The sequence below is a fragment of the Triplophysa rosa genome, linkage group LG7 (assembly GCF_024868665.1).
Source record: "Triplophysa rosa linkage group LG7, Trosa_1v2, whole genome shotgun sequence".
Classification (NCBI taxonomy): domain Eukaryota; kingdom Metazoa; phylum Chordata; class Actinopteri; order Cypriniformes; family Nemacheilidae; genus Triplophysa; species Triplophysa rosa.
In genome coordinates, this window is record NC_079896.1 from 25163661 (window position 1) to 25181186 (window position 17526).

The window sequence follows — 17526 nt, forward strand, 5'->3', positions numbered from 1 at the left end:
CTGTGACGCGCGTTTGTCGAACTACGGACAGCGCATCTGACTCGCGCTGGAATATTTCATCTGCTTTCATGACTCAGTCACAGTCGACTGCAGGAGAGATAAACTCACAGGTGTGTTATATACATTTTTATATGATCATAATGCGTCAAATGTTTAGGTTTATTATAGTATAGCGGATTATTTACCGTTTACCATAGTTTTACTACAAACAGAGTTACAGAATATCGTTACTATAGTGAGATCGTAATTGTGTGGTGGTTAATATGAATTTAAGTTACTAATACTAAAGCTCAATATTAGTAAAAGTGCTCTAAACGGTTTTTTTTTTGTCGTATGTTTTGTCTTTTTAAGAGCTGCTTTGATTCACATAATCATATAAATAGCTCTTATTCTTACACTCTTATACGTTTGTAAAGAGCTTGGTGTAAAATACCTTGCAAGAGCTGAATACATTGTGTTTTGTAATTGTATCCAGAATCATGTATATGCTATCACAAAGTGAACAGAACATTTTATTTATTACCAAACTTGTGCACAGTTTCCAAAGTAGAAGAAACCTTTCTAAAATGGGTAAAGTAAGAACTTATCTTTGGTCCCCGATGGCGCCTGGATGCACTTGACATTTGTTGGTTTACTAAGGACGCATTGATCTTTGGTGTATTGATGTGGTTTATCTCAGTCAGGATCTTCTAAACATGCATTACATCAAATTGCTTCCATACCGTGTGGTAGAGGACAGAGATGTAAGTTTGGTTTAGAAGCAAGGCGAATGTGTAGAGAGCTGAAGAGCATTCACCTTTGTGCACAAAACAGATTTTTAGCCTTTAGACCTTGTTGCATACTGCTGAGTGTTTTAGTGGAGTATGCATGCATGATTTTGTGAAAATGCTCTTTAGTGGTCTGGTTGGCTTAGCAGGAACTTTTTGCTTACAATGGATTGGAGAACTATAGGCTACATTTGTATTCCTGTATGTGAAGAAAACAAATGCTTCCTTTTTTTTGTGGTGAGAATGTTTTTAAAATATGAATAAAAGAAAGAGAAATAGAGCATTATGTAAGGAAGCGGCCATTTCAACGTTAGACCTAAATAAATAGCTTTCTTAAAATATACCTTCAGACAGCACATTGTTTCTTGTGTTTATGAAAAAAAGCAGTTGCTTCCTATGGCGAACATGCACATTTGGGCTTGAAATAAAGTCTTTTTTATTTAATACTAAAATTGTAATTCCAAACATTTGTTTTTGGTGGGCTGCTTACCATTTGTATTACCATACAACACATATCTATGGTTACTATAATGAGACAGTTGGAAATTTGTGGTTTTACTACAAATACCATGGTAAAATCACAATTAATATGAATATTTATAGCTAATATATCTTTTTAGCATATAAATACATTTTCTTTTTCAATTAGAGCATTCTAGAATGTAACTGATATAGATTTATGATGTTCCTTTAGAAAATAGCCTAAGTAATATGTTGTGTTATTATAATGAAAGTATATAATATGCAGGTACTGTATACAGTGTGTTTTGAAATAATATTAAAATCATAGCAATTTTAGTAAAAGGTTTAATTGAAAAAAGTATTTGTTTTACAACTTTCTAATAGGTGATATGTTTCCGTATTTATTTGAGCTGACATGGACTTTACAAAGTGGTGCGAAACCTGTGATCCATGTTATTCTGGTGTGAATTGAGAACGTTCCAGATTTCATTAGTTGAGCTTTAACTGAAGCGAGGAAATCTAAACGTTCACAAAGGAGGCTACAAGTTTAACAAATGTGTTTGCATATATGATCTGTGATCTAGAAATCATTGTATTTAGCATATTTCGTGTATTTATTTTTGAATTAAGCATTTCTTTTTTACAGATTAAAAACAAATCCGGTCTGTGCCCTCAGACTATTGGACCCCACTGTACGTATTTATCCTTTTCACTGATGTTTGAGTTAGAAAAAAAACCTCTATGCTTTTTCAGGCTGTGTGCATTATTAAGTCACATGTGTCTGTCTGCAGCTGTGTCTCACACACTTTAGTTTCACTTCAGACTATTTATAGACTATAGATGTCCCCTAAGACACAATCGACAGTGTGAAAAACAGAACAAAGCTCCATTGTCATTCACTCAGAATGCGAGAGGTATAATTGACCTACTGCCGCTTTCATAAACTCTCAGTGAGGGTTCGTTTTTGCAGGTCAGCTGAATAATATGCTTCAAAGGTCTTAACTGAGACTCATTTGAAAACTGAATTTCCTGATGTGTTGTGCAGATCTGTTTTTATGATATACCGGTGAAATCTTCTCCAAATACTATAAGTTTCACAGAAATTTGTTCTCTAAATGTTTTTTTCCTGACCGTCCTTCAAGAGTTTAAGACCGTAAGATGGCAACAGACTCCGCATTACAGCCTAGTTGTATGGACCGCAGCAGTAGCTACCTTCAGGTAAGACGCTCAATGTGTTTGTTTAGGCATACTTGGATTTGTCATTTTCTTAAATTAGAGCAAATCATTAGGAGTGTTTTCTGTGGCCCCTCAGTCCGGGGTGTGGGGGGGATTTGTTCGGCTGCCCCTCCGTCCAGTTGTGGCGGCCCATTCAGTCTATGCCAGATGGCCAGTCCGCCCCTGCTTCTGCTCTGAAACCTAAAATAATGATATGATACTCATGACATACGAAGGCTGAAACTCATCAGAGCGTGTCTGAATACAATATTTGTATACATTTTAATAAAGTCTTGTCTACTACGATGACTTCATTTGGTCTGTATGGGGTCACACAAGCAGTTTCTGCCAATCTCATATTAATCTTGAGTACCTAGTATTGCATACGTCGTATCTTCGAGGAGTATTTAGTTTGATCACATTTATAAAAGAGAGATACAGCTGTACGATTATTTCCGGAAAAAGACGAGCTGCTGGGGGCAGGCAGGGGGGACGGAACTACAGCACGAGCACACAATACACTATCGCATTAATCCCTTTGTGTTTTTACATTATACACATGTGACTTAGTTCAGTTACCACGTCCGGTTCATGTCCGGCATCTTTTAGCACTAGGACAGCGCCATCTATCAGTTTCAAACGATCTCCAAATCCAGCGTTATATCCACCGTTTATATAACATCCATTACTGAAATGCCGTGAACAAACAAACTACTGACTTCTCTCACTATCGCAAGAGTAACGAGCTGCAGACCCACAGCGCAGCCGATCTTGACGCAGCGCAGCCAAACTGATGGTGGGCGGGTCTTACTATCGCTTGTCGGTTGGCGCGTGGGCGGGCTACTTCTGTCGCCTTGCCGAGCTTTTCCGGGAGAATTGCCCAATAAAACGAATAGGATCCCTGTTATGAAACAGGGATACAGACTTATAAAAAATTGTTAGTGTAACCATACACTGTAAAAAAAACTGTACATTTCCGGCACCAGTAAAATAACAGTTTTGTGATGTAAAATTATGTTTTTCTATAATTTGACGTTTTTTACTGTATTTCCAAATCTGGTAAGAAAATGTAAATTTCCGTCAGCTGGCGTGCGACTAAAATACTATAAAAAGGCATTGTTCCGTTATGTAATTTAAAATATCACTGGTGTGTGTTTAGGGGTGACTGCAGCAGGGCTTGTTGCCCAGACAGGGCCATTCAAGTGAAGTGTCTGCATCTCTCTCTCTCTCTCTCTCTCTCTCTCTCCTTAATTAGTCTTCTCTCCCATCTTCTCCCTGCACATTTTTTTTATTTTATCATTCAAGCTAAACAATTGTGCACTTGCGTTCCTTCGCAATCCTCCATGTCCTTCTAAATCTATCATACACAAAGTAAGTTTACATTTTATTTGATAATTCTTTAAACCAGGAAATAATAATCCAGGAGCTACAAAAGAAACTATTTGTTTATCTCTCTTTCACTACTGTGTCTAATCGCCTGCAGTTTTCCCCAAAATAGTCCATAATTGCACGTCCAGGAAGTTGGCATAGTGATTCAAAACACTAACATGGCTTCAGCAAAGTGCAGTCGGTTTAAAAGTGGTTGAGTACTAATAGACTTTCAGGAAGAATTTGTTTCAGTCGTTTGTCTAAACTCTGCAATACTGCGCTTACTACGCAGCAAAGTCTGATTTCAATAATATTGTGAAGGCAAGATTGGCAAGAAATTAAAAAAGGATGAAAATAAATTGTAAATGTATTTGTTTGAATCATTTCACCCAGTAAAGTCATTTCGTTGACATCAAATCTCAATAGTTTTTTTCTGTGTCATCTTATTAACTAAGGTCACATTCTATTCATTCGGTAGTGACGATGAAATTTCTGCCTAATAATTGAAAATTCTGTTTATTGTAGTAGTTTCTTTATATAAATCATGATATTGCATAATTAAATGCCATGTAATGAATTTACATACAGAAAATACAGGATATTTACAATTTTCCAGGACAATTTTTTAATAATACAGTATTGTACAGCAATGGCCAAGTTGTGTTGCCATGGTGAGCCACATTTCCTGTGGTGAAGAATAGATTAAAAATACAGGAAACTTGTTTCCTGTTTGCGGGTGGGTATCAGAGGGGATTAACGCTGCCGCGTTTCTTTCTGTTAACTTGTGATGGGACTCATTTTTAACCGGTTTTGCATCTTTCCTAGACTGTTCTTGCAGTTTCCTTCATATATCATATAGAAGAAAAGATACTGCCATATGTGGCTAACTGGCTATGACACAGATATGAATGATGAGTTCTCTGTCGGGACACACGAGATCTTGTTTTTGTTCATGTGCAGTTGGTGGATGCTTTTGCACATTCACTGGGTGAACTGGAGCAACACATGGTTTACGCACAGGAGACAGATGAAGATCCACATCCCTCTTTACTCGTACAGTGAGTACACCTTATTTTCAAATAACATGCATTCGGATCGGAAGCTTTGAATTAAAGAAAGAATAATAAATGAAAACATCTATAGATCAGCGGATAGGTTTGTTTTCCATGAGTTTGGGCTTGTTTGGAATGAAACAAAATCTCTGTCTGTCAATTATTTTAAATTCAGTCTTGATATTGTGAGCACATATTAATGCTACTACCATCAAATACTTATGTGTGCGGTTCATTCAGTCCAAATGTTTGCTCAAACTAGGTAAGCAAACTTGGGAACCCTGTGTGTAATATCCTATTTTACATTGACCAGCAGAGGGAGCTGGTATTTGAGTCCTTGACATAGAGCGCTGTCAATGTTTATTCTTCCTTGAAAGGACATGAAAGACAAACAGAGTCAGTAGAGCGATCCCTCCGATGTTTTGTCTCTCTGTAGGATGGAGGTAGAGATGAGCGGTGTGTGTCTGGAGTATCCTGCGGCTGATGGAGATGTTGTGGGCACACGTGTGAGTGTGTTGGATAAACTGATACACACACACCCCATCTGGCTTCTGCTTTCCATGGACCAGCAAGAGGCCACGGACATTCTACTGGAACAACCAGCTGGGGTAAAAGAGAAAGGGCTGTTCTCCTCATCTCTGATGAAAAAGATGAAAAAATACACAACAGACAGACTTCTGTATTTTAGAACAAAAACATGAACACCATACAAATGTTAATAATAATAAAAAGGCCTTTTTTTAAATAATGGCCTTTTGTCCTATCCAGGTGTTTTTGGTGTGGAGATCACATGTCTTACAGAAGAAGGTCTTGTCTTTCCACGTGGATGAAACATCAGATTGTGTCATTCACATCCCTGTTAAAGAGAGCCAGTACAGTATGTCAAATCCTCATTTTCCTATCGAGACATAATAGCTGTTGAAATGTTTGCACTAGGGGCACCATATTTGTAGTTAGACATCATCACGATGACCTGACATCATTTCATGTATATACAAGCGGGGCAGTTCCGGGAGATTCTCCATCAGACGGAAGGAAATGCACACTGATGATGATCGGATTCATGCGTTGTTCTTTATTTCCAGCATTTTCTCTGGAGGAATCAGGAATCAGTTTTGCTGACCTGTTTCATCTTGTGGCCTTTTATTGTATAAGCAGGTAACAACGTTTAAACCAAAAGTTACGAATCTGGACAGTGATTAGATTTGAAGAGAGCATAAAATGCACAATAAAATCTTTAATGAGTCATTATGAATTTATGAGCATACTTCTCATTCAGCACAATGTTATCCATCACCGTAATAACATCATGATAATGTACAGATGATCATTGAAGAGAGAAAATTTTGAATTTTTGGGCATTGTTTAAAACGCGTTTTATCTGTGTTTTCGTTTTATGTCAGGGACATTTTGCCATCCATCCTGAAGCTTCCGGATGCCATTGGCTCAGCTGAAACTCTGTCTGGTCTGCATGAGGTTGCCCAGCGAGGGGCAGGTACTGACCTACCCTGACCTACTTTTCTACAATGATATACAATATGTCACTAAACACAGATATAGAATATATTTATGTGGTGTATTATATTATTATGGGGGGGTACATATAAGTAGTAATTACAGCGCCAGATTCATGAATATGTATTGCAAAATTGGCTATTCATGTATATTATTCATGTTATATTTATATTATTAGTCTAAAGCAACTTACAAATGAGGAAACCACAAGCAATTTATTGTAGAAAATCCGACAATATTAGCACATTATGTACACAGTGAGCTCAATACATCTGAGGTTACATGACTGGGAAAACTGGGAATAACAATTTAATAAAAAAATAACAGTTTTAGGATTTAAATACAGTATATTAAAATAATATATATTAATAATAATAATACAAATAAACATTACAACATAAGATATGTACAAAAATGGAACATTTTTACATTACATATCAAACATTTGAGACATTGGCAATATCTACTCCTTTGTGCAAAAGGTCAAATTTTCTTGCCCTTAGCACACAAGATGCTCTTTGAAACGTTCTCGGATCATGATGGGAAAATATGGATTATCAGGATATGAACAAATGTGACCAACTAAGGAGAGGTAACGAGGCAGACAGGTGTAGGGTGTGAAATAATGATGGGCTAATGAATAAGGAAACAAGGGGCGGGGCTAAGACAAAAGACATGGGGCTGTCATGATCCTGTCAGCCTGAACTAGAAAAACAACTACAAAGAGGACAAGATCATGACAGTCTGTGAAAACCAGCCTAAGGTCTCAAAATGTAATAATGAGATTGATTTCAACAATTAATTTTATGATTTCAGTCATAAATGTGAAAGACATGGCATGACATTGACATGGATTATATTTTAACAGATTGGTCTTTACATTGTGTAGGATGATTTTATGTGGAAAACACTAAATCACAAGAAACTACGGTAACACTTCAGTATAGGGGGCAATTCTCACTATTAACTAGTTGTTATTAGCATGCCTATTATTGGCTGTTTATTAGTACTTATAAAGCACATAGTCTGCATGACCATACTCTACATCCCCGATCCTACCCAATACTAAACCTAACAACTAGCTTACTAACTATTAATATGCCACAAATTAAGAGTTAATTGGGGAAAATGTCATAGTTGATGGTTTGTTAATAGTGAGAATTACCCCCTATACTGAAGTGTGATCGAAATTACTTTAGCTGGGTTTTCACAGACTGTGTCACAAATCTGTGCAATACATCTCAAAACATTGAGAAATTCATGTTGATTTTCTAAGCTAAGAAAATATTGTATTGTGCAAAACACAAAACATTTTTGATCCCACCAATATATAGTATAGAGTCTAAGTGAAATGTCTTTTCTGTCTATCACAGCTGTGGTCATGTTGCCCTGCTATCCTGTTCCAGGTTATTATTAGCCAGCAGCCGACATTCCAGATAATGTGTGTGAGACTGTATGTGAGCCAGTTGGAGCATAGAGGTTACTGAGGGAAAGACACTGTGTGTGTGTGTGTGTGTGTGTGTGTGTGTGCGTGTGTGCGTGTGTGCGTGTGTGCGTGTGTGTGCATGTGTGTGTGGGTGCGTGTGTTGTGGTGTCTGATGTGTGAAATTCATCAGATACACTCATATTCACTTAAAAAAAGCTACAGGCACACGACTTCCTCTAATCCTCTGTTCCTTTTTACGGCAGTAGGCCTACTTCCACTCGTCGTAACAGGAGCTATGTTTCATTTGTTTACAAAGCTATCAACCATTCTTTATTTATTTACCCTTGTGTCATTCCAAAACGGCATGACTTACTTCTGCAGAACACAAAAGAAGATATTTTAATGAACCTTGATAACCAAACAACATCGACCCCCATTGACTTCCATTGTTTGGACACAAAACCATTGAAACATTTCTCAAAGCATCTTCTTTTGTGTTCTTAAAAAAAGTTTTAAAAAAAAGTGATATACAGGTTTTTAACCACATGGGAGTGAAAAAATGATGAAATATTTTTTATGTGTGAGTGAACTGTTCCTTTAAAGTGCATGGAGGTTGATGTTGTCTGTATTGCATTATATTGCGGACTAAAGAGATTTAGCAACGTGAGTGGACTGTGAGTCTCATGAAAGCGACTAGCAAAAAAATTCCAAATAGAAACTGGCTGAACAACTAGAGAGCCGGATGCCAGAGTGAAATGGGTGGGGAGACGGGGAGGAGAAAACATGGGGAGGAGAAAGAGGAGGGCTTCTCTGAACTCTGTGAAGTCCACCTCCCGAAACACACTGTGTGTTTGGATAAAAATGACTCACTGAGGTTTGAGCTGGGTGTGTTTTGTATGGAATCTGTGAATCAGCTTTTTGAAACACAAGAATAAGCTTTGCTAAACTTCAGTGGACTTTAGGGCGACATGAACGGATGAACGGAACGGACGCTGTAGCCTGGCTGTAATAAGATACGGACACCCACAAATAACTGCCAGTGGTCCTGTCGTAGGCAGATAGAGTGGGTGTGTTCGCTGCTTTCAAACTTGTGTTTGTCCAATGATTTTATATGTATGTTGTAATCATTAACCACATTCTCTTTCTCTCGCCAGCGTTTTGGAAGTCTTCTCTCAACCGTCAACACAAGACACTTTGTATCCCAGACGGTTCTCTGGTTCAGGAGAGAGCACCAATCTTTGACATCTCACAGATTGAGGATCAAACTGGCTTTTTCCCAAATACTTCAGAAGGTGGGAGAAGTTTCTCCAGTGCTTTGTCTTTTACCAACCCGGTCTTTTATCAACAACAGCATCCCGCTGGAAACACAGCCGTGATTGCAAAAGACCCGACAACAGCCAACTGAAAATCTTGTCCGCCTCCTCCACCCAGACCTCCGCCACCACGTCTTTTGGTTCGTAGACCTTCACCTCCTGGTCCGAGAACTATGCCGTTAAACATTGACTTTAACAGACTCAGCCAGAGATCCAAGTCTAGCTCCAAGGGATCCAAACAATCCTCTTCCAAAAAACCTCCACCACGACCTCCTCAAGCTCCAGATATTGACAGTTACCGCTGCACCATTGCTTTGGACGACGAGACTATCTCTAGAGCCCTGTCTCGAGCCAACCTGCCCCACACTCCCTTAAACCAAACCAACAACAACGTCCTACAGCAATGGACAGGACCTGAAGAGAAAGGACGAAGCTCGAGCGGCCGAAGTTTGTCCACTTCATCATCTGACTCTCTGGATTCTCCTCCAAACCCTCTCCCGTTGAGCCTGTCCCCGAGCGCGGCCCCCGGCCTCTCCACAGACGACAGCAGCGATGAATACAACGAAGAAGAGGAAGACTACGGTGTGGGGCTCGAGAAAGACCTGCATCTCCGGCTTGGTGCTTCCCGCAAGTCAAAGGGAATCATGGCGGTGGAATTAGCGGGGGCTCGTCCGAGATCATTCGTCATCTTACCACAGGCGTTAAGGGGACGCTTCCGGAAGGTCCGAGGTGTCCTCAATGTTCTGGCTACACCTGAGAGACGCATCTTGCTGCGGATCATTGAGCTAGCCCAGGATAAAGGTTCTTACTTTGGGTGTCTGGTGCAAGACTACGTGAGCTTTGTGCAGGAGAATAAAAACTGCCACTCGTCCAGCCAAGATCTTCTGAAGACACTACGACAGTTCATGACCCAGATGAAGGCCTATCTCATACAGAGCTCAGAGATTAACCCACCCATTGAGTCTTACATACCTGAAGACCAGATTGGTAAAACGATTTCTATTCCAATAGTTTTTACTTTCTTTATTGAATAAGCATTTTTAATGTAAACTGTGTTTTAATGCAAATGCCAAAACTACCCAAATAAGAACATGTTTGCATTTGTACAGCAGTGAGATGTGTCCGTTATAGAGAAAAGTGCAGACAGGAAACGATGTGAAAGGTATTGCGAAATGTCACAGTCTTTATTTCTTTTTTAACATTTCTTTACCGTTACAGCAGCCGTAAATGATTTCTAAGAAAGTTTATAAAAATGGAAAAGTTTTATAAAAAAGTTCTATAAAAATGGAAAGGTTAAATCAGTTATCTTTCTTGATACATTGATTTTACTGAATAATATATATTGTATATAGTATATGTGGACCATGGCCCACAAAACCAGTCATAAGTAGCATTTGTAGCAATAGCCAACAATACATTGTGGTCAAAATGATACATTTTTCTTTCATGCCAAAAATCATTAGGATATTAAGTAAAGATCATGTTCCATGAAGATATTTTGCAATTTTCTATGGTACATGTATCAAAACTTTATTTTTGTGATTGGATGCAGCAAAGTCTTGAACAAAAATTTCTGGAAACACACATACAAACCTGTTTCTTCGTAGCAACGGCCTGCTACAGCGCCTCTGATTGACAACCTTAAAGGCGATTTCCTCAATATTTCGATTTTTTTGATTCCAGATTTTCAAATTGTATGTCGGCCAAATATTGTCCTATCCTAACAAACCATACATCAATGGAAAGCGGCTGTATATTTGTTTCGAAAAAGGCTGACATCAGAAGCATTGCTTGCAAAATAAGAGTTGTGTTTTTGTCAGCAGAAAGCATGTAAGGATTTTATGATTTTATTGAGCAGCTGTGTAGTGGCACGCAGCCATCCATTAGAAATATGAGTGTATTTAGATGGCTGCTTACAGACATTCAGATGCATTTGAAATAGCTGTCACGTTAAGCTGTTAGTAAAGGAAAATACCTCATTTAGACACTATCAGGGCATTCGAGGTAGGCCTATGTAAAAACAAACCTGAGCAGATTGTGTGAACAGGTTCAAACTTGACTGCTATGGAAATAAATAATGAGCAATAAAAACTGGAACATATTTCCCACAACTTGGCACAAGAATTGCAATCTTTTTGAAATGAGATGGAATTTTGTGTAAAAGGTTCCTAACATCCTTAAAACATGAAAATGGTTCGGACAATTTATAGGTCTCAAGTTTTCTAAAGATGAACCTTCTCTTCAGTTGGGAGGGTTTAGGGCCAATAAACAGAGCCTGAAGGCAGGAATTACAATGCTTGAATATGCCAAAGTTGTGCTTGAATATTAAACCAAAGTCACAGACCTAAACCACACAAAAGCTGTCAATTCCAAAGGTTAAATTCTTATCTCCTTACGTTAGTGTAACTTTTGAAAAGTTTATGTCAAGTTTCACTTCAAGATAAGCTAACAGTTTCCTTGTTAATGTTTGTGTGTTGGAATAACCTCTGTCGTTGAATGTCAAGTTTAAATCTTTTTCTAATATTATACATATTCACGTTCTGTAATTGTTTACTTTAATTGATCTGCACTTTCTCAGTCGCTGGCAACTCATCAGAGATCTGTTCTTGTCCTTGTTTGACTTGCCATCAGTGTTTCTGAAAGCTCTCCGTCTTATTTCACAGTAAAGCGTGAAACTGAGACTTGAAGCCAAATATATCTTCAACTTCTCGAGTCAGCTTTCCTAAACATTGTATCTGCTAAGCATTTTTGTTTTTTGCCCTAACAAAAACATTATTTAGAAGGAAAAAGTGTCTTAAATAAATTTAAATAGAATATTGTATTTCAGTTATTATTTCCAACACAATCCAAAACTATTTTACGCGGTGGCTAATTTTTGCTAATATGTATGAATTCATACGATCTCATTCGTACATTTTAGTATGATTAGCTTTCGCTAAGGGGTGGGGCGGGGCTTTACTATTTCTTTTTTCTAGTAATTCTCAACGTACGAATTCATAAGAACTAGTTACGAATTCACGTGAGATCAGGTTGGTATTTCATGATAAAGTCTGGCTATAGGCTATCAGGTTTTACCAGGGCAGAGCATTAGTGCCACATATAAATCTTACATTTATGAGAATATAGTCATAATTTTCAAGAATACAGTAAAAATGACAGGAATCATAATCATACTGGTGTGAAATTAAAGTTGTAATATTTTAATAACAATGTTGTAATTTAAGTTCAATAGTGGAGAGCTGCCAAAATATTACTTCTTTATTCTTATATTGCTATAAGTGTATTCTCGTACTTTTGACTTTATTCTCCTAATATTATGAATTTAATTTCACAATGCAAATAGACAATAAAAGTTAAATGGTTTACATGAATTTTATTTTTATTTATGTTGTTCCAGAGATACAGAACTTTACTTTATTGCATTTGTGTGAATTCACATAAGACAAATCAAATCAGAATGTGTCACATCATGCATTAAAGAAATAAAGACCTCTTTGTTTATGAATACAATGTAATTCATGTTTTAACACATAAACACGATGTGTTAAAGCTGTTGAAGCTAAAACTCTCTCTCTCTCTCTGTGTATCAGATGCAGTGTTGGAAAAGGCCATGCACAAATGTGTTCTGAAACCTCTGTACGGTTCGGTGCAGTCGGCCCTGCATGAGTTCCAGGTGGCCAGCGGGTCGTGGCAGCGGCTCCAAGAGAATCTGTCCCTGGCCAAGACCAAAAAACCCAGAGAACTGGGGGCGAACGCAGCCAGGCCACCAGACAGCCACGCCATCCATCGGATCCGCAGAAAACTCACAGCCATGTGCAGGATGCCCTCGCCCGAGAGGAAGATCGTGGTTCTGTTGAAAGTGTGCAAACTCATCTACAGCATTATGCAAGATCAGACAGGTGTGTCTCTAGGGTTTGTTTAAATGTTTTATGGGTGTGTGAGCTGTGAACTGTTATATGATGTCTTACTCAAATAATCCGGGTACAGATGACACATGATGTTTTTTCTGTTTGCATCAGTGCGGCTGTTCGGAGCGGATGATTTTCTGCCCATGTTGACATACGTGTTGGTCCAGTGTGACATGCCTCAGCTGGACACAGAGATCATGTACATGATGGAGCTGATAGATCCACCACTGCTACACGGAGAAGGTGTGTTCACATGTTTTTATACGAATACATGTTCAATACATACTGTTGATCACTGAAAAAAGTGAACCAACTAAAATGGTGAATTCTTATATTTTTATAACAAAACCCATCCGTGGTTTGTGTGATACAAGGTTAATCAAGTTTACTAAAACTATTGAAACATTGCTGCTAATTGAAAACAAACAAATAGCGGCCTAAATATTGTTTAGAAAAATGAGAAATTTTGTCTTAGCAATAAACTGAAATAAATAAAAAACTAAGTTAAAACTGAAATAAAAATACATTTATATAGAAATTTAGCTTAAAAAATACAACAAATAAATATTAAAATTACAAAAGCACATAACAAAATAAAACTACAATTACCACAAACACAATATTAAAAGCTAATAAAAAAGATTATACAGCAAGACAGTAAGACTACAGTAAGACCTAAAACAAAACTATAATAACTCTGCATGATAAGATTGTTGTTGTATCACATGGCAAACTTGAGGAATTTTTCAAAACAAGAACAATATTCCTCAAGTGCAACATTTTAAAGTCTTTCCTTTCCTTTCCTTTCCTTTCCTTTCCTTTCCTGGTTTGTTATGACAATCCTCTGTAACGGCTAGCATGTTCCTGTATTCTAGAAACAAAACAATAGAGGGAGTTTTAGATTTGTTTTCCATATTTGACAAACTAGCTAAATTATATTCCCCACAGAGTAATTTCCTCCTGGGTGTGTGTGTCCTGTTCCCACTGAGCTCTTTACAGAAACCCTTTGTGGAAAATACACAGTCACGCAACATATCTGAGGCCAGATTTAACTTATCTGCAGACGTAAAGGGACAGTTCATCCAAAAATAAAAAATCTCTCATCGTTTATCCATCCACATGTTGTTTAAAACCTGTATATGACTCTTTATTTTGTGGAACACAAAAGAAGATATTTTGAGAAACGTCTTTGTGGTTTTGTGTCTATACGATGAAAGTCAATGGGTGCCATTGTTGTTTTGTGACCAACTTTCTTCAAGACATCTTCTTTTGTCTTGTTCAGATGACAGAAAGTCATACAGGTTTGAAATAACATGAGGGTGAATAAACGATGAATTTGTGTAATTTCAATTAGTTTGATTTTAAAAACAGTGTTTTACAGATACTTCTTAGTGAATTAAATAAAGGTATATTATAATCAACATTCTCAACACAAGGCATTCTGGTATTGCCACTTTCTAAAATGATGTATGTTTCCTTTGAATTTGACAAAATGAAGTATTGTGTCTTAAAGGGATGGTTCGCCCAAAAATGTAAATTCTGTCATCATTTACTCCCTCTCGAGTTGTTCCAAAACTGTGTTAAAATCTTTGTTCTGCTGAACACAAAAGATGTTTTGAAGAATGTTGGAAACTGAACAGTTTTGGGGTACCATTAACTACCATAGTAGATTTTTTCCCTACTATGGAAGTCTATAGTGCCCCAGATCGGTCTGGTTACAAACATTCTTCAAATATCTTTCTTTGTGTTCAGCAGAAGAAAGAAATTTACAAAGGTTTGAAACAACTTCAGGAAGAGTATTTTTTTTATTTTTGGGTGAACTGTCCCTTTTAAAGGAACAATACGGGGTTTTTCAAAACAATGGTACTTATCCGAATCAAAGCAACCTCCTCGGGGGTGATTTTGAGACGATCTTTCTCTCCAACGTCTCTCTGCTGGAAAGTATCTCCATAGATATCTGTGAGTATCTCTGCTAAAAGCCTCAGTACCGTGGGTCCTAACACGTCTCTGCTGGAAAGTCTTTATAATATTAGCGCAGGTCCTAGCTCCTGCCTGACTTTTATCCTTCTTTTATACTTAAAATCCACAGACCTTTTATTATGTAATAAATAAGACGTCGCTGACGACATCTTTTTGTACCAAAAAGGTCTTTTTGTCTTTTTGGTGGCCACCGTTGTGTTTGGACTGAGAGATTCGTTGTAAATCTATAATGCAACACTAGTGGCCGCTGTAAGGCAACACAGTTTTGCTGTCATGTTTTGGAGCAGCCTTTACATCAGGATTTGTAGTGTTAATAGATTTCATTTCTTTATAGGTGGTTATTACCTCACTAGTGCGTATGGAGCGATGTCACTGATCAAGAACTTTCAGGAAGAGCAAGCTGCCCTAGTCCTCAGTTCAACAACACGCGACACACTCCACCAGTGGCACCAACAGCGCACCGTGCTAAAAAGTCTGCCCTCTGTGGATGACTTTCAGGTATCACCTTGACCCTCCAAACACTTAGGTCTGCATGACTATTCTCACTATTTACAATCTCAATGACATACCAGTCTACATGATTTCTGCATGAATGAGATTAAAAAGCTTTGGCATCTGTTTCTTACACAAAACTGATTCACCCAAAAATGGAAATTCTGTCATTGTTTACTCACCCTCATGTCATTCCAAACCTGTATGACTTTCTTTCTTCTGCCGAACACAAAAGAAGATATTTTGAAGAATGTGTGTAAGCGAATAGCGGCGGTACTCAAACTTGCACTGATTTATGTCCGTACGATAGAAGTGAATGGGTACCATTGTTGTTCGCTTACCAGAGGGCGAATAAATGACAGAATTTTCATTAAATTTCATTAATGCATTAATTGGATGAACTATCCCTTATGGATATTTGTGCCCGACAGAAAAAATAAAATCATAAGGGTTTCAAACTGTGAGTGAGTTGAAGTTTTGGTGAACTGTCCCTTTAATATCTGTTTGTGTATTTGTGTTTAGAATTACTTGCGTGTGGCTTTGCGGAAGGCAGACAGCGGCTGCACAGCTAAAACCCTGCAGGTGCGGCCGTACGCCACCACAGAAGAGGTGTGCCGCCTTTGTGCCCTCAAATTCCACGTGTCCGATCCTGAAACCTACGGCCTGTTTCTCTTTACGGACGACAGCAGCCAGCAGCTGACCGCGGACACGCATCCTCAGTGGATTAAAGCAGAACTGCACAGTCGGCCAAACCCTCCATCTTTTCATTTTGTTTACAGGAGGACACAAACATAAACGGATGCTTTCTTGACCATCAGAATCATGAGAGCTGCCCTAAAGACAAAACCAGCAAGAGAACTGTGTAACAAGTTTCATAAACGCAAGACATTGTGTCAATAGCAGGAGAACAAGGGTGTGACTAAGAAATGTGTACTATATAAAGAAAGATCTGTAAAGAGAGATATTGCAAAAAAAAATGCAGCATGTACAGTTAGCACTTTTCTAAAAATGGTTTTAAAAGTTCTTTTGGTCACTGAAAGAAGACGAGGCAATATGATAAATGATTTGTTTGGCATTGTCAGTGCTGTAGTATTGATGCCTGAGGCAAATACTGTAGGATTCATTGTTCTCTCATCATTCAATTCTCGATTAAATCTTAAAAGTACATATACGGTTTATCATGTGCACTTCAACAAACCAAATATATAGGCTTTTTGTTTTTAAATGCTAGAAAAGATATCAGGGATATATGATCTATTTTTGTATTCAGGTTAGTGTTAGTACAGAATGTGGAATCTCTAAGCCCTGTGAGGAAAGCACTTTAAGAATGTGACCTCTATCAGAGATCCAGCGTGATGTGGCTTTTTTCTCATTTCTTACAACAGTGTGGGATTGTTTTATTGAGACTTTGCAGGTTTCTGAAAAAAGATCACTTTGCTTCTTAACATTTAGCATTTGTGTAGTGCTACTTGAAAAAAGTAATATATTTTTGCAATTTATGATGCATTAAGTGCTACGAATATGAATATGATTTATTTTTCCTGGACTTCCCATGATTATTTAAAGTGTAAATGTTGTGTATTTTACTCCCCTTGTAGTATCTTAGTTGCAGAAAATTGTTTTTATTCTTTTAAAAAATGTACCTCCTCAGAAGAGTAGAAGTGTGATTTTTTTTATCAACAAATAAAGTACACCGTAAAAGTGTTTTCCCCGAGTGTAAAATATTGGTTAAATAGGTTACATATTGAAGTTAAAAAGTGCTTCAAGTGGTAATCAGGTATGTAAAAAGATAATTCACTCAAAAAAATAACATTGATTTCTTTATTCACTGTCATGTCGTTCAAACCCTGTATGGCTTTCTTCAGTGGAACACAAAATTAGATATTTTGAGAAACGTCTCACTGGTTATGTGTCCATACTATGGAAGTCAATAAGGATGGATGTTTTTTTCTTCTTTTTTTTAGTAAACTCACTTTAACAATTGCACAGTTTTTTTTTTCCATCGAAGTCAAATCTTTTCTGACGTAG

The 17526-nt window shown here is 37.7% G+C and overlaps 1 protein-coding gene across 1 annotated transcript; it reads left to right on the forward strand.

Annotated features, from left to right (window-relative positions):
* The first annotated feature begins 1619 nt into the window (after positions 1-1619).
* Positions 1620-17204, forward strand: rin2b (Ras and Rab interactor 2b). The gene is given in 11 exon segments (XM_057337577.1): positions 1620-2447; positions 4773-4870; positions 5301-5472; positions 5633-5741; positions 5950-6022; positions 6268-6359; positions 8960-10105; positions 12709-13017; positions 13138-13269; positions 15341-15504; positions 16021-17204. Coding segments are annotated over 11 exon segments (2628 nt in total). The 5' UTR covers positions 1620-2387; the 3' UTR covers positions 16294-17204.
* Positions 17205-17526: the final 322 nt, after the last annotated feature.